The 18,903-nt window shown below is 38.6% G+C and overlaps 1 protein-coding gene across 1 annotated transcript; it reads left to right on the top strand.

Moving 5' to 3' along the window:
- The first annotated feature begins 4,840 nt into the window (after positions 1-4,840).
- Positions 4,841-17,131, top strand: kcnk18 (potassium channel, subfamily K, member 18). The gene is made up of 3 exons (XM_083544813.1): positions 4,841-5,221; positions 5,703-5,840; positions 15,613-17,131. The coding sequence occupies exons 1-3, from the start codon at positions 4,996-4,998 to the stop codon at positions 16,434-16,436; spliced, it is 1,188 nt and encodes a 395-aa protein (XP_083400939.1). The 5' UTR covers positions 4,841-4,995; the 3' UTR covers positions 16,437-17,131.
- Positions 17,132-18,903: the final 1,772 nt, after the last annotated feature.

Here is an 18,903-nt window from a genome sequence, read left to right as displayed (position 1 = left end):
GAAAGAGGTCTGTAAAGTGGCAAAGCAGAAGCAGTCGAAGCAGCAGCAGCATCGTAAAATGAAACGAGGCCTCTCCTAGTTTGGGCTTTGTGCACTGAGTGATTCTCTTGGTTTATAGTGAAGGGACCGCTGTTAAAGACCATTATCAAGATGTATTTCAGTGTACTAATGATATTAGTACATTGGGCAGGCAATTTGATTTACAACGTTTTATACATCAATCTGGCTCTTTTGAATGATTTTCAACTCATCCAGAGGCAAGCTTTCATAATCATGATATTTTCCATAAGACATATTTCCTTGGTTTATTCAAGCTAGCTGACACACTCTGCAGGGAAAAGTGCTAGTCAGATGTAAAGTGAGACAAAAAACAAATAAAGAGAAGATGATTATTTTCCTGAATTAATCCCAGTGGTTGCAATATAATGGTCCTTGTTGATTGTGTTAATGGAACACAATAAAAATAAACAGTGTGGATTTTACACTACTGTAATTTCAGAGCAGGTCAGAGATAATGGTGAGTCCTTGGTTTTGATGATGAGTCGACTCTGAATGCCAAGAAGATACTTTATACATACAATATCTCACAAAAGTGAGTACACCCCTCACATTTCAGCACATTTCGTAAATAAATCTTCAGGGACAATACTATAGAAATGAATCTTGTATATATTCAAGAGTAGTCAATGTGCGGCTTGTATAGCAGTACAGATTTACTGTCCTCTAAAAATAACTCAACGTACAGCCATTATTGTCTAAATAACTGGCAACAAAAATGACGTGTACCCATGCAAAGCCACATGTCCTATTTATCATGTTCATGGTTTTGTCTGCTTGATAGGACCATAAAAATCTGTGTATCTTGTACAACCCGAATCCCGGAAATGTTGGGAGGTTTATTTTAATTTTTAATTTAAATAAAATAAAAACTGAAAGACTTTTAAATCACATGAGCCAATATTTTGTTCGCAGTAGAACATAACAAATGTTTCAAATGAGCTCATTTCAGATTTGATGCCTGCTACAGGTTTTTTAAAAAAAAGGGGGGCAACAAAGGGCAACAAAGGGCTGAAAAAGCCAAATATTGAAAAAAAGAAATTCAACTGGAGAACATCTAGCAACTAATCAAGTTAATTGACATCAGGTCTGTAACATGATTAGCTATAAAAGGGATGTCTTAGAGAGGCAGAGACTCTCAGTAGTAAAGATGGGCAGAGGCTCTCCAATCTGTGAAAGAGTGCGTAAAAAGATTGTAGAATACTTTAAAAACAACGGTCCTCAACGTCAAATTTCAAAGGCTTTGCAAATCTCATAAGCTACAGTACATAACATCATCAAAAGTATCAGACAAACAAAACCGGGACCTTAGACAAAACTGCATCACTCATTAACATGATTGTGTAATTGACATTACTAAATGGGCCCAGGAATACTTCCAGAAACCACTGCGGGTAAACACAATCCGCCGTGCCATCTGCAGATGCCAACTAAAGCTTCTTCTTCTTCTTCTTCTTCTTCTTCTTCTTCTTCCTCTTCTTCTTCTTCCAGCTTCTCCCATTAGGCGTCGCCACAGCGGATCACCCATCTTAATACCCCCCTGTCCACCACATCTGCCTCTTTCAAACTAACTACACTTGACACTTTCCATTGCGTTCCATCACTGTTGACCCCCGGTACATGAACTCCTCCACCTTTATCACCTCATCTCCCTGCAACCGCACCACTCCACTGCCCTCCCTCTCATTCACACACATGTACTCTGTCTTACTCCTACTGACTTTTATTCCCCTTCTCTCCAGCACATATCTCCACCTCTCCAGGCTCTTCTCAACCTGCTCTCTACTCTCACCATAAATCACAATATCATCCACAAAAACACCATAGTCCTGACCTCGTCTTTCAACCTGTCCATCACCACTGCAAACAGGAAAGGGCTCAGAGCCGATCCTTGATGCAGTCCACAAACTACATTTGCTTGAATTGGTTTTGGCTTTAGAAGATTCAGGGCATCCCTGAGGTGTAGCCAGAATCAGAAATTAAGTTGGTCTAGTCAGTCTTAATGAAATCTTGACTGTGTAGCTTTGTTTTGAGGACTTTAATTGGGATTTGGTGTTTAATTGGTCTTTAATTGTTGTTTGTTATATTGCTTGCTAAAAATGTTTCATCTGAACACACATTTGAGTGCCTAGTATACAGTATAGCATATATCATTAATATATCTTCTATAGCATTAAAATTGTCAGCAGTGTATGCTTAATGTGTATGCTTAAACGAATAGCCCATCTGTTCAGTGTCCTCCTGAGGCACCATCACTTAGCTACAAACAAAACACACACAGGTCCCATATGTATATGACACTGTGGCTTGCAGAACTCTTGATGATCGGACAAAGTGGTGTAGGAGATCGTTTTTCAAGATGCCATGTGCCATGCGACTTATCTGGTAGAGCATACACTAAGAGCAGTTCAAGAATTAATTCTACAACTGCAAATGAATTGTTAAGAACATTGCTAAGCAGATGTGTAGACTTTCTGAACAACTTTTGAGTTCAAAGCCATCACTCTAATTACTGCTGGCTATCGGCATAAATATGTAATGACCGGAAAAGGGCAGTGGAGCAGCTAATGACCAGTGCTGCTTTACATTAGCTGAGGTTTAGAATGAACTCTCTTTTTTGATAACGGCACCTCCGGTCCTCAGTTCAGGGCACAAAACACTTTTACACAGTGATAGCACTTATAGACAACTGATGGATCTGGTTTCTAGAAGAAACACATTGGGCTTTTATTTACATTGTAAAATGGAAAATATATGTTTTATTTTGTTCTGTTTGGGGTCACACTGATTTTCTAGGGTAAATGTATGTTTCTCCATATGTGATTGGTCAGAATAGTATGTTTAGGCTAAGTTAAGTCAAAGTGTTAGGTGGTAAAGTAGCCTTACTTTTGGTATATCTAATGACTAATGATGTAAGCATTTCTTATTTTAGTGTTTACATACACATATATGTACAGTATCTCACAAACGTGAATACACACCTCACATTACTATCAGGGAATAAAGACATGACATGAGGAGGGGTGCAACGATATATATATATATATATATATATATATATATATATATATATATATATATATATATATATATATATATATATATATATATATATACAGTATATGCTCCAGTGATGCTGTAACATGGCTGACTCTGTGCTCTGAATCTAAAACAATCAGGAGTTTTACATAAGTTCAGAAAAAGCACGTTGTACCTTTATTATTGTATGCATTTCAGAATGTTTTTTTTAATTATTTGCCATTTATTATAGATGCATGCACTATAATACCTAACGTGGATCTCAGTTATGGTGAACTGCACTCTGAATGGAGTGTAGCTATAGGAATTTACAGTGCAGTCTGGTCACCCTGACCGCTCTCAACAGTTGTACACTGAGATGCTTGGGCTATAAATATATTAAGGAGCTCTGTGTACACACGCGCCATGTGGAAATGGAATGAAACGGCTCAACTGTTTGGATGGGTGATTTTTATTGTCGAACAGGTATCAAAAACTGTGCAGTGGCTTTTTCTCTGGTCTTTCGGGATCATAGGTAAATTCTGCAGCTATACATTACTGATGATTTGAGCCTACGTGCTTTTTTTTCTGCACAGCACTCATACTGCGTCTCCTACATCCATAAATGGAGAGGGACCACTGTAAAACCGCCACTGCCAAGATATTATTTGGGTTGTAGATTTTTCCTGGCAAAGCAAAAGCACTGACTGGGTATACTGGTGGTAGACATTTATCAAGTGATGCTTTTAATCACCTCAGTGTCACTCTGAGGAGCTACAAAGCCGATTAACAAGGCCTGGTGAAATACACAGTGTTTACAATGGAAGCACAAAAGCTGCTGTGCTATGTCTCGTAAAAGAACATTAGCAACAAAGATGGCACTCTGAACTCGGTGTCACAGTTTTGGTCTAAAAATGGACCACCACTACTATGAATAAAGATGGCCAAAGGTATTTCAAAACAGTTGTATTGAATAAGAGGCTCTAATCCTGTTACTGCATGTCAATGTTTCTGTGTACAGTTTGCCAAGTTTGGAGTGAAAGAGATTGGAAGTGTCCTGCAAGCCAGGATACAGCACCCCTTGTGCATAGATGTTTAAGGGCCTTGCACAAGGGCCCCGTGCGGTCAGTAAACCAGAGCCTGAGCTACCAGTCCCCACCTAGAAAACTCTTCTCCATAAAATTGTCTACACATCCACTCAAGTACAGGAATAGGGTCCTTCATCCAGTTAGAGGCAAATATTGGTGCTTGGTCAGGTGTCCACACATTTTTCACCTGGGAGACAGTTGTCCCTGCGGCAGAAATTAGGTTTTAGTTTCCGTTTTTGCATTTTGCAAAATACTGCATTCATTAAAAAAATTGAGATTAAATATGATCTGCTTTTCAAGTGAAGCTGATGGTGGCATGGTGGCACATCATTCATTCTGGAATTAGCCCTTTAGGACTTTAGGTCATAATCAGACCTGGTTGAGTTGTAAATCCGAATGCAATGCAGATACATATGTACCTCTGATGCACAGCTAAAGTGCCAGTATGTTGTAACCCTATCCGCTGGAGAACTATCAACTTTTACGCATTTGCATTGTGCATTTGATACCTGGAATCTAATCAACTTATGATACAAACAAGACAAAAAAATAGATCACCCAGAATATGCATTACATACAGAACTGTAAAGCATCTCACAATTTCTGGTTATTGTTGCAGAAGAAGAGGAGAAGGAGGAGGCGCGCGTTTCCGACGCCCACGTGTAGCACACGCATTGTCTCGTTAGAAGATATAAGACGTCGGAAGGCTGCGTGACGCTTTAATGCCCACAGGGCGGGTCTTTCGGCGGTTTTCGAATCAATAGATCTGGCAACCCGCCACAAGTCAGTTCTGAGATGTAGAGGTCTGGAGACACCGAGCGCATGCACGAAGATGCCCATGGCTTTGGAAGAGGGGCGTGCGCGGCCGGTGGTCATGCGGACTGCAGTGAGGTGCATGTGGGAGCTTTTCCCCCACGCCGTGCTTATCCTCTCCCTCATCGCTTACGCCGTGCTCGGTGCCTTTCTCTTCCAGGGGATCGAAGGGAGACCGAGGAACGACACGGATGAATACCGCAATTTCGTGCGCCAGGTCGTCGACACCGTGCGCAATCGCTCCGGTACGCGCAGCGGAGAGCCGCTTCTTATATCCATTTTTCTTTTACTTTGTATATTTCACAGCAGCTTTTTGGGTTTTGTCTTTTTCTCATGTGTTTTAAAGATTGAATGAGATTAAGTGATCATTATTATAATTATTATGACTAAAAAATTTTTTTTAAATAAACATCCTGATATCTAATAGACACGTTTCTGGCCACAAGATTTATGTTTGAAAAGTTTGTTGGACTCACTTGTTAGTTATATTTTTTATATTAATAACAATTATTATTATTATTATCATTATTATTAATACATCCAGGGATATTTGAGTTTCATGTTGTTCTGAATCTGCATATAGTGACAAATATTCATTGTAACTTCTAAACTTTTTTTTGTTGCTGTGTGAATCCTTTATCAGCTTAATGCTAAATAATGACCCGAAACTGTTAAATGCACGCTTGTATGACACTGAGCTTTGTTGTCTTGGTGTTGGATGTTCAGATGAGTCTGAGGAGGTTCTCGTGGGTGCCATTGAGCAGAAGATCAGAACGGACTACCAAGCTGTGTGGTCTCAGAGTCATAAAAACTGGACCTTTTATGGCTCGCTCTTCTTCTGCTGCACCGTCTTCACCACTGTGGGTGAGGGAACAATCAGATTCTCTCTATTTTGTGTTCTGTATCTATCCACACTTTTCTTTGTGACACTTCCCTTTTACAGGCTGTTACTTGGCTATTGAAAATGTTATTTCATATAGGAAGTCGATAAATTTAGCACACATTTCGCCAAGTCTTTATTGATGCACATATCGCCGGCCTTCCAAACGTCTTACATTGTTTTAATGGCATTCTTATATAGGGTCAAGGTAAAGACAAGTGGTTAATATTGCCATTTTAGCCAAATATACTATTCAGTACATCCTGAAACAAAGCAACGTTCATCCGGAAACCAAGGTGATACCTAAAACAACATAAAATGGGAAGTGGGAGCTCAGTGATTAAGGCTCTAGGGAACTGATCGAAAGGTCAGGGGTTCAAACCCCAGTATCACCCAGCTGCCACTCTTGGGCCCTTGAGCAAGGCCCTTAACCCTACAGGGGTGCTGTACCTGTGCTCTGACCCCAGCTTCCTAATATCACTGGGATTTGTGAAGAAAAAAATTTCCTCTGCTGTAAAATACAGGTGAAAAGTAAAAAAAAGCATATATGAACATGGTCAAACTACACTACATTTAGACAATAAACCAAGTGACAGTGTAACACTAACCAATAAAGTAGTGCAAATTGTCTTTTTAATAATACATACAGTACATCGATACATAGTGGTTTATCTTAATAATATAAATCATATTTAATTCCTTAGAGTGGCATTTTTTTAGATCCTGGTCATGTTTTGACATAAGCTTTAGTTATAACATAATCACTGTAAAAGTTTCGTATGTAACACAAATCCTGTTACAGTAATTGGTCAGGTACTATATGTTTGTGGACAAAGCATCCTTAAAATGCACAATGTGTCCATAGCTTCAATTTTTTTAAGTACTGGATTATGTAGCCCAGAGTCTTTGTTCGAACATGTCATGAAAACTATTGTGTTCATTCAATGAATTAGAAAGACTGTATGTAAATGAGTATCAATGGCTATGAATAGTGGTGTATTTCACACCTGGGTGGACGATGTCCCAGCCCCCTTTTGGATCTATTAAGTTGGAATGCCACTGTTGAAACTAAAAAAGAAAAAAGTAACACACCTATGTGCCATATCTAGAAACAGATCTTTTCCAAATGTCTAATGTGACCCATCTGTCCTTCTCTGATCAAGTAAAATGGGTAAATGAAAAGTAGTGATCCCTTTATACTTAACAAAACCGTTTCCCCCTCACATTTATTTAAAAAAAACAAAAAACAAAACATGAAGAAAGCTTGGGGAAATTTTACTCCAATATACAAATATCTATGTACAAGCAGGCATAGCTGTGTCGCAGATATTATAGCTGTTTACGGACCCTAATTCATGGAAATCTCATTAAACTGTGGTAGTTCAGTGGTTCAAAGTTCAAATCCCAGTACCACTAAGATATCAGTGCTGGGCCCTATGAGCAACCCTCAACTGCTCAGTTGAATTCGCTCTGGATAAGGGCATCTGCTAAAAGCTGCAAATGTAAAGTCAAATGCTGCAAATGTATACTATTAACGGTCATTTCGTCGATCCTGATAATACAGTTTTTCTCAGTTGCTTCAGAGGGTTTCTCCAATCAGAAGTTCAATTCTCAAAACGACTTGCTCAACCTCCACATTATTTAGTAACTTGTGCACATCATGAAAACATTTCTCGTTGCTTTGATCAAATTGCCCACGCTTTGCTACGTTTATTTGATCGATTGTGTTCAAGTGTCTGCTGTTTCCTATATTATCAGTTGTTTATGTTTATGTTGATCAAAACATATTATACTGGTTTCACCTGAATCGTCTAAACCCCCAAAACATCGCGCCATCAGTTCATTGCATACGTCATTGAACGCAAAATAGTTAAACCAGTTGTCATCATCTGTCATCTAAAATCTCTATTAAACTTTTTTGTAAATGTGACTTGAAGTGATGAATTGTGCAGATGAATCTCGAATGTCATTAATGAAGGCGAGTGAACTGCATCAGATCAACCAATAATCAACTCGTTCTCTAAAACAGTTCAAAGGTGAATTTCGTGAACCTTTAATTGGCAACAGAGCAAAACAAAGAATTTCAATTCATGAAAATGGATGAACAACTAAGAAACGAACAGACACTAATACAGTACAGTAAAAGTGTGAATCCTGTCTGGACTCTTACAATCAATATAAATCAAATATGCAATTAAATAAATACATTTGTGCTGCTGAAATTCATAGATGCCAAACAGAAGAATTTTAATCTTGTGGATTACTAATCACTGTACCACAGTTTATATCAGGAAACACTGAAACTGTGCATCATACTGAAAACACGACTAAACATTTTGAAGATCTTGTTTCTGTACAATGACAAAAGGACTTTTCATTCTGATGGGATTGAGATGTTCAATGACAAGAATACTTACTTTTAAAAGAGGAACTGAGGATTTTGAGAAAAGTTCAGGCTTTTGCAAGAGATCCAATGTGCTGTTTATACACATTAATTTGAGAAATGCAATTACTGGTTTGCAAATATTAAGGATGATTCGAGAAAAGCTCCAAAGCAACTAAGAAAAAATTTCAAAAAGTCTTTTGCAAAAAAAATCCAGGAAAAGTTCACAGATGCCCAAGACTCCTAATTGCCTTTAAGGGGCAAACCAGATGTCACTATTGGAAGCAAAATTAGAATGAAATGTATTAAATTTTTGCTTCATCTATCCACAAAACTGTGCTTGACCAATTGGAGCTTGATTGATTATCTCAGATTATTTTCTCATTCATACCCCAAATTTGATAAAGCACTGTGTAATAGGACATTTATTCGATTTCATTGTGGAATGAGCGATGTACGGTTTTGACTAAAATTTAATGATGCATCATTTGGAGAAACGAGAGATGAAAAAATGTAATGTTACGATGCAACAGGGGAAACTCGTACTCTGTACATTCAGAGTTTTCCATCAAGCTGCTCGGACTCCTTCCTTCTCTCTCTTTCTCTCTGTCTGTAATGCAGTGATTTGTTTGCACAATATATTGTGTACATTAGTAATAATCGTGAGGACACAGAGTTTAAACAGTAACCAGGCTGACTGCAGAAAAGGAGCAGACTAACAAAAGAGATACTGCTTTTTGAGCTCGAAGTGTAGTCCCATTCACAAAAGCTTTGGGCAAGAAAGAAAGGTGCTTTATACTTTACAGTACATCGAAATTCTTCCTCCACATATCCCAGCAATGTTAGGAAGCTGTGGCAAGAGCGCAGCCATGATGCAGCGCCCCATGACTGGTAAATGCATGCTTGTATGACATTGAGCTTTGTGGTTTTGGTGTTTAATGTTCAGATGAGTCTGAGGAGATTCTTGTCTTTGACATTGAGCTCTGCCAGAGCAAACCGAGCCAAATGGCAGAATACATAAGGTCACCTAAGTCGAAGAGCTTGTTCGTACAGCTCATTATTGTCAAGCAATGGGGTCAGAGTCCCGAGTTGGTCATGATACAGTGCCCCTGAATGACAAAGGATTAGGGGCCTTGCTCAATGGCCCATAATTGGGGAATTTTGGCAATACTAGGGCTTAAACCCCTGACTTTCTGATCAGTAAACCTTCAGTAACCAGTGAGCCTTAACCCAGAGCCTTAACCACTGAGCCGTAACCCAGAGCCTTAACCACTGAGCCTTAACCCAGAGCCTTAACCACTGAGCCTCAACCCAGACCCTTAACCAAAAACCTATTCCACTTCCCTGTTATAAACTTTTTCATCACGCCATACTCAACATTCATTCATTTATTTTTGCACAATGACATGTGTTTTATTCTTGTCAGGGTCCTGGTGGATTAGATAGCTGTTCCAGGAATATTATGGGTTAGGCAGAAACTGGATAAACTGCTACTCCAATGCAGGGTGTTTTCTAACAAATAATGCAGAAGAATTCAACCAAAACACACACTCTCCTTTAAATCTTTGCTATTATTGATCAAGGGCCAAAACAACATTTAGAAACCAGGCAAGAAACATACACTATATGGACAAGTGTATCTGGACTTTTTGACAGTTTGTCTGGACAAACTGTTAACAGATAAATAGCATCCAATTTTCCCTAAACTTAAACTAAGAGACCCAAAACTGTTTCATCATGACAATGCCCCTGTGCACAAGGCCAGCTCCATGAAGATATGCTTTAAATGGGTTAGAGAAGAAGATCTCCTGCTATAGGGCTCTGAACCTATTAAACACATTTGGGATGTTTACATATCCCCAGCATCATTTGTGTGTCTGAAAATAGAATTTAGACATTTGTATTGATAAAAATGAAACAGGGATTTGCTGCAAAGGTTTCCTGAGTGTAACAGTCATCCATGGCCAGGAGTTCACATGGCAAAGGGTGGAACAAAGCCTCAGAGCAAACCGAGCCAAATGGCAGAATACATGAGGTCACCTAAGTGAAAGAGCTTGTTCATACAGCTCACTTTATTGTCAAAGCAATAGTCATGCAAATCAGTACATTTTTAAAAGGTAAATGCCTTTGGGATGAATTAAACTGTTGACTGCACCACAGGCTTCCTCACCTCACTTACATCAGTACCTGACTTTACTGTCTAATCCAACTACTAAATCTAGGATTAACTATAACTGTAAAAGGGAAGAAATGTGGATTAGGATGTTCATAAAGCACATACAGATCTTTTGGTCTGGTAAATACATGCTATCATTCAGCATCATGGGAGGCTACCTTTAGCAACAAAACTTAAAAGTTTTTGTTTGTTTTGCATTGTTTTTCAGGAAAATTTGGCCCAATCTTCTTCTATGCTTCACTTCACTGTGTGACCGCTGTTGTTTATGCAAAGCTCTTTTAAAAACAAGTTATTGTGGCTAAATTTTACTGAAGTATACTGTAAGTCATCTGTGCTTGAGTTTGATTTCTAACATACACTGTTCTGGCCACAAGATTCATAATCTTAGCAGGAAGTAACAACTCATTGGTTAAGACGTTTGATTTTAGAGGTACATACAACCACGCAGCTGCTACCTGTAATTTCAGAGCTCAAGAGTCGACTGCATATCAGATGCCAACATCATTTTGCCAACTGGTCTATGTTGGCAAATTTATTGAAAAAAAAAAATTTGAGAGTAGACATGTTAAACGTGTTTCTGAAAGGTGTGGAAACTCTTTCGGTTTCATTTTTTGCATTGAAGGATGAAAAATAGCAGCTGCTCACGACCACAAACGATTAAAAGAGTCCTGGTTGTTGTTGTTTTTTACACAAAGATTTATGATTTAAATGGTTTTATGAAAGGAATCATGCAGAGCCGTTTCACACACACACACACACACACACACACACACACACACACACACACACACACACACACACACACCCATGGCTATGCTTAGCTTTACTTTGCTAATATTTTGTTGCTGAATTAGTTGCTAATATGCATTGTCATACTGAGTGACAGCATCCAGCTAACAAAACAATTACTAATTAGTAGCATACCTCTATATTTCGATTTCTTTTTCTCATCCTCTTTTTCTTGTTACAATACTGAACCCCTGATTGTTTTGACCTTTTCATGGTCATTGAAATACTTTAAATTCAGGTAAACATGGACAAGGTTTCCCGTTCTTTTTTCTATCACCAGAAACTACTCATATAATCGCAAGTAATCGTAATACGGCAAAATATAAAAGCCATAATCTACCTCCTATTTGCCTTTGAATAGAAATGTTGCTGGGACTATTTTCTAAATGGTTAATTATTTGTCTTACACTTTGAGCAAAATCTTTTGGAGGTTGACTTTAAAATCAGACATTCATTTGTGTAACATTTAAATTCACAAGTCATAAAGCTTGTCCTCATAGGCACAGGTAATACACGTCTGCTTTTTCTTTCTCTGCTTTTGTATGTGTCTCTCATTGAGATACATGTCTTTGCTTTCGTCTGGTCAAATATCCTAGTATTTTTGCTAAAATCCAACACCATACAATCTACACCATCTAAATATTAGTTGCAGCTATGATCGATTTGTACAGACGTCCTTTTCTACATCCATTACGAACAAGAGAACACTATACAATACCACTGACTGAGCTGTTTAAAGCCACAGGTGACCCACAGCTAATGATTGCATCAGTTTAGTGCAGCTTATAGACCAAGCCACTTCCCCATGATGCATCCACAGTAGTGCATTAACCCACACACAAATACAAACATTGTTGCATACATTCATTCATTTTCTCCCGCTTATCCGTAATTCGGGTTGCGGGGGCAGCAGTCTAAGCAGGCCCCCACCTTCGACTGCTGCCCAATCCTCACAGCACCGTCCCTTACGGTCCCTCCTGCAGGTGGTAAACCCACGGGAAGGCGGCCCCACGTCACTCCAACGTCACGGACCTTGATATTTCCCTCGTAAGGGACCCCCGGAGCATAGAGGGTTAAAGGCCTTGCTCAAGGGCCCAAGAGTGGCAGCTTGGCGATACCGGGGCTTGAACCCCAGACCTTCCGATCGGCAACCCAGCGCCTTAACCGCTGGAGCCACCACTCCCCATTGTTGCATACAGTTGAACAAAATCTTTTTTGCGGAGTTTTACAGTTTTTCTGTCGCTTTGAAGCTTTAACATGTGCAAACCACAGTGTACAATTTGTACACAAAGCACAACACATTGACAAAATTATGAGTTCATCTCTCAAAAGTAAGTATTTGTGTCAATAAACATCTCATTGCCATCAGAAGGACAAGACATCAACAAGAAAGTCAAAATGTTTAGTCATGTATTTCCTGATATAAACTACGGGTTACAACGATTGACACAAGACTGAATTTCTTCTGTTTGGCATCTACGAATTTCAGCAGCACAAATGTATTTATTCGATTGCATATTTGATTTATGTTGATTTCAAGAGACCAGACAGGATTCACACGTTTACTGTTATGTACTAGTGTTCATTCGATTCTTGGTTGTTTATACATTTTCTGAAATTGTAATTGTGTTTTGCTCTGTCTGCACAGTGTATACGCTCGCCAATTGAAGGTTCACAACATTAACCTTTGACCTATTTTAAAAAACTGCTCGATCATCGGTTGATCTGATGCCATTCACTCACATTCATTAGTGACATTTAAGATTCAACTGCACAATTGATCAATTCAAGCCACATTTACAAAAAAAAAAAAGTTATATATAGAAATGTACGCTTAACAGATGATGATGACAACAGGTTTAACTTTTTTACCCTCAGTGAACCGATGGTGAGATGTTTTAGGGGCTTTTCAGGTGAAAACAGTATAATATATTTGAAACAACATTGAAACAATCCTTGATATGAGAAATGCTTTAATCATGCGCACAAGTGACGACGTGACGAGGTTCGAAGTAGTTTTGAGAATTTCATTTCGGATCTCAGAAACGCTCCAACGCAACTGAGAAAACAGACCAGATTTTGGATGCAAATGTAAGTGTATTGGTAAGGCAGATAAATGCAAAGTCAACGTAAAAATAATGTCAGGTGATCAACAAACAAAACATAATCACTTGAGGAATCAGTTAATATGCCTTGTAGTGGAGAATTCTGGGAAATGTTTATGTTGACATAAGTTTTATTTACTTGAATTGTTCTGTAAAACTGATAATCTTTATCATGGAACCAGGTGTGAAGGTGGGACACACGCCACTCACTGCATCTTCATAAATCAAGCCGATGAGATTCAAATCTCAATGCATAGCCAACGATACGATACATAAAAGATACATATGAAGCAAATACAGATGCGATGCTATACAAATCACCCCCTATTACGATGCAGTGTGATCCGATTTCGATTTTATTCAACACAATGTGATTCAATGCAATATGATGCAATGAAAAAATATGATGCTATGCAATTCTGTATGTTACAGATAGTAAATTTATTTTTCCTTTGGTTCAGACAGACAGCAAATCTATTTCCTTCAGTGCCTTCTGACTTCCAACGCATGACCCTTTCATAAACAGACATTAGGCAGTGGTAGTGCAAAAAATGTATTCATATTATTTCTGTTCTATCTCCAGGAAGATGCAGCTCTACCTCTGCCATGTTAATCTGTATTCTATGTGACTTTTAGGACACGCCTCTGTCTCCGTAGTGTTGTGATACATAGCAGCAGCGGTGCTGAGAGAACTCGCTTGAGAAACAATTCAGTGAGGAAAAATCGATCTACATATAAAATACTGGTCACAAATTATTTGTCTCTCTGGAAACCCCATGAAAAGAACACACACACACACACACACACACACACACACACACACACACACACACACACACACACACACACACACACACACACACACATACAAGAATTCCACACAAATATTAAAACTACCTCAGAATTTAATCAAAGACACTGGAGCTGATAAAGTTGATAAAATTCCTATAAAAATACATATAACCTCCATTTTTACATTGATCTCACCTTTATGTGAAAGTAAATGAAACTGTGAGCCTAAACCATAAATGGGGCGCCATCTTCTCCTTTCCAGCTCATTTAACATCTGACACCTTAACTGTAATAATGCCTACACAAAGAGTCTGTAATCACGTAATAATCAGGTCTACATATAGTTATAGCTGTCCAAGCGAGCACTTTAGCACTGGGAACGCTCTCATCACTCTCCTGAGGGAATAGTATCATTCGGCATTTTCCCCAGTCTATCACAAACCTGCCATCTGATAGTGTAGCATCGGCAGACGGACAACGTCACTAAGAGCTCATGAAAGCTTCTGATGCGAGCAGCAGAAACCACAGAAGGAGGAGAACAGGACAGCTAATAGCCAGTAGCTTCCGTTCGTTCATTAGCGCTTTACTGGTTCACACATAACCACACGAGGCTTGATGCCACTGCTTCCTTGATACTGACATTTGATGGGGAAGAAAACCTTGGGTCTGCTGGATGAGTTGTGCTGTTTAAGTGTAATCTAAAACTTTCTCTCTTATTTAAAGGGATGCTCTATTAAATTAATTCCAGGGACAGTATTTCTCTACATTACAGGGTAATGTTTTACCTTAACCATCCAGGTCTTACTTTGAGTAGGAGACCCAAACCTGTTTCAGAATAACCATGCCCCTGTGCACAATGCCAGCTTCATGTAGATATTAGTTGGAGTGGAACATCTACTGCTATAGAGCACTGACCTTAACCCTATTGCACACTTTTGGGATGAATTGTAACTCTGAATAAACCCCAGACCTCCTCACCACACTTTACATATCAGTATTTAGACATTTCTAACACCCTTTTGGCTAATTGAACCAAGATCTCCACAAGCACCCTCTGAAATCTAGTGGAACATCTTCCCAGAAGAGTGGAGGTGCAAACTGGGACTATATGTGGTATGGGATGTTTGAAAGAACATACAATAGCTGGGCAATTGTCCACAATCCAGCCAATCCATACGCCCTGTTTTTCAACCTTGCAGTTTTTTTTTGGAAGTCAACGTCGTCAGAAAACCGTGGCAGATTCCCCCAAGATGTTCAATAAAGAATATGTCAAATTTGTATACATTTTCTGCTGATTGTTTTTTTAAAATAAGTTGTCACAGGAAATATTGTCTATGTTAAGTTGTTAACTGTTTAATTCCTTTGAAGTATTTAATTGTATGTACTAAATGTTATTACATTTTTATAGCCAGAGTTTGTTTTGCGTGTGCATAAGATTTTTTTACTTTACATGAACATATTATATTGTGTAGGTTTTTTCATTAATAACCACCACCCTCTTTCTGTCTCAGGCTATGGAGAGATCTACCCAGTGACTGGGCCTGGAAGAGCTGCATGTATCATCTATGCCATGCTGGGAATTCCACTCATGCTTCTAGTCATTTCAGATGTTGGTGACATTCTGGCCAAGCTGGTCTCCAATGCTTACCAAAGGTTGCACTCTTATTGCAAACGTTTTTCCTCTCAGCTGTGTAGCCTGTGCAGAAATCAGGAAAATTGCAACCCGCAGAACAGCGTCTATGCTTTCAGTCAGGACATCGCGGTGAGTAAACCACTGGACATCCGCGAGGTGATGATCACCCAGTCCACTGTTAAGCAGAGGTCCATACAGTTCCTCAAGAATGTTGCGATTTTTGAGAGCATCATCGCACACGAGAAGTTTGGTCAGAACGGACCTCTGAAGCGCACAAAGTCTTGCCCCGAGCTTAACCAGATGCCACCGGTGCCTAAGGGCTTTAAGATGTGGGACTTTAATGCCATCGGCCAAGAGATGGAGAGTTTGAATGTCCCATTCACACTGATCCTGCTAGTCGTCTTTGCTTATATTCTGGGTTGGGCATTGATCCTACCACTGTGGGAGACGGACTTAAATTGGTTCGATGCTTTCTACTTCTGCTTCATAACACTTACGACTATCGGCTTTGGTGACATAGTGCCGAAACACCCTAAGTTTTTCATGCTGACCTTCCTGTTCATCATCACAGGGATGGCCATCATGAGTATGGCCTTCAAGCTGGGCCAGTCACGTATTATCAGCTGTTACCACCGCTGCATCGGCTGCATCAGCTGCCTTGGTGTGGGAAAGAAGGGCATGTATAAGATTCAGGGAAACTAGTGAGTACTGTAAAGGATAAGCTGGTAAAATCCAGTAAACAGATGCGATCGGGTAGAGATTAATTTAAGGTTCCTTAACGTTTTGCTCATCCAAATGAACCGAAATCATTTTCAATGCTTGGAATTCCACAAGCTCTACGGAGCATTGTAGATAAATGGGATCCATCGGTGGATGAATTATAATTATGTATGATGCATGAGAGTGGATGATTTCAGCATTTCACATTCCTCTCAACTGAATTGTGGAGATTGTTGGACGACAATGCGGCGCTGCATAACGGATCTGCCAGTATGGTGGAAGAGACCAAACTAGACCAATTTTCAGTTCGGACAGCATTTATTTACTTATGCTTACAACTGTTTTTTGTTGCTGTTGTTGTTTTCAGAGTTGAAAATGGCTTGTTACCCAACCTAGTCTGTCTTTCAATAGATAAGACTAGGATTCATAAAACTTTTGTAATAACGAACAACAGGTTTTTCTCGACCAAACGTTGTAATGTGTCTGATTAGTTTCTTTTTTATTGTTGGGAAACTGGGAACTTTTTTTGTTTTGTTTTTTACAGCATATTCATAAAACAATGCAAGTTCCTGTACCCAGATTGAGCACTTCAGCAAGTCAGTTTATGGCTGTATAGCATGTTATCAGACCTGGTCATCACTTTGCAAATGCCAAATAAATAAAAATGGTTTACTGTTGATCCGACCTAACAGTGTCTTATTAGCAGTGGAGAATTTCCAAAATATGTACAATGTATGCACAATTACCAATTATCAAAAACAAATGCAAATACCAGAAAAAAGTCACCTGATGGTCAATTTCATAAAAATCAAATCCCAATCGATCACTTACTATGAAAATAAAATATAAAAGCATTACTGTAGCGTATTATTACATATTTGCTTTTGCATTTCGAACAGATCTACATAATGAGGTAATGCAGTGGGTTGTACATCTTGAAATTCAGTTCAAAAGTTACATTTCCTCTCTTGTACTGCAAAGAAACAAATATCTATATAAATCTGATTTATATCACTTAGAAAGGCTTGATTAAAAATATTCCAGAAGTTAGAATGCCAATTAATAACAGAAGCAGCTCTTTTGGTTCCAGCTTAAGCGATGTATCATGCATTTACAAGAAGATATTAGAAGTGTTAGGCATTTTATTCATTTTTTTTTACAAACCCTCACCAGCACCTCAAAATATCTAACAGAATCAAAAATATGGCTCCAAAAGAATAATAATAATAATAAATGAGAAAGTTGAAAAGCAGATGTGGTTAAACCGGAGCATGATAAACACCGCCGTTGGAATATAGAGTAGCTTAGGATATGCTATAGGATATAGAAAATGAGGATCACGAAGCGATATTACAAGTTTTTGTCACATTCGGTTTGTCCCTGCTCTTTGGAAATACTCACTGTAATAATGTAAACATGAAATAATGTTACTATGTCATTTATAAACACTACAATTATTTCAATATGAGGATAATGTATGACAGATTTTTTTTTTTTATAACTGTCCAGTATTTCCACATTTCCTTCAGTTGTATCTCAGTACGTTGATGTTTGGATTTCCCAAATTTCTAATCTTCATTAAAGTCAAATCTGAACTCCAGAGTGCATTCGAGTAAGGCTTTTCTTTCCCTACAAGCAACTCATTTATTTGAAATCACATGATGGAAATTGAAAATTAAAGGTGTTCTGTTATTGTTTTACTGACATCAGAGTGCATGTATTTTGCATCCTGAGACCAAATTGATTCTATGCCGTTCTGTGACTATAATGGCTCCTAGGGAATAAATGAATTTTAAGAAGAATGTGAAAAAATAAAAAAATTAAATTAAATTAAATTTGTTTTTTGTTTGTATAGAGAACAGCAGAGGCTCAATATTTCCTCCCTTTATTATACCTTTCACTTTGCGTTATCGGAAATAAAGAGTGCGGTATCGGGTGGTAAAATCCTGGTCATTTAACTATAAAAAAGAAATGAACATATCGCATGTGGAACATTAGATTACAAAATGTAGTCATTGTTTCATTATTAGGTGGGTATGGAGACAGATGATCCGCTGTGGCGACCCCCTAATTGGAGAAGTGGAAAGAAGAAGAAGAAGAAGAAGAAGAAGAAGAACCATTGTTTCATTATCAAGAAGTGGGACTGTGTCAATAAAAATCTTTTGGTCGTTTGTTGCTGTGAACCACTCATGAGTATATCAACAGCATGCTAAGAAGTAAGTACGTCTTCTTTAATCTCATAGAAGCGACAGTTGCTTTTATGGGTAAAAAAAAAAAAAAAAAGAAGCGTCTTCTAGCCAAACCAGATTTGGAGCACAACCCATTTGTATCTGAACAAACCACAAACATTCTAAAACAACATCCTTTGAAATGATTGAAACAAGGTGGATATGTTTGTCATCTTGTCAGGCACCTTGTTCGGTGAAACGCAAAGAAGCATGTGAAGCAT

Source organism: Silurus aristotelis (genome assembly GCF_946808225.1).
Source record: "Silurus aristotelis genome assembly, chromosome: 6".
NCBI lineage: Eukaryota > Metazoa > Chordata > Actinopteri > Siluriformes > Siluridae > Silurus > Silurus aristotelis.
The sequence above is the reverse complement of the archived record's forward strand: the minus strand, read 5'-3'. Positions and strand labels throughout refer to the sequence as shown.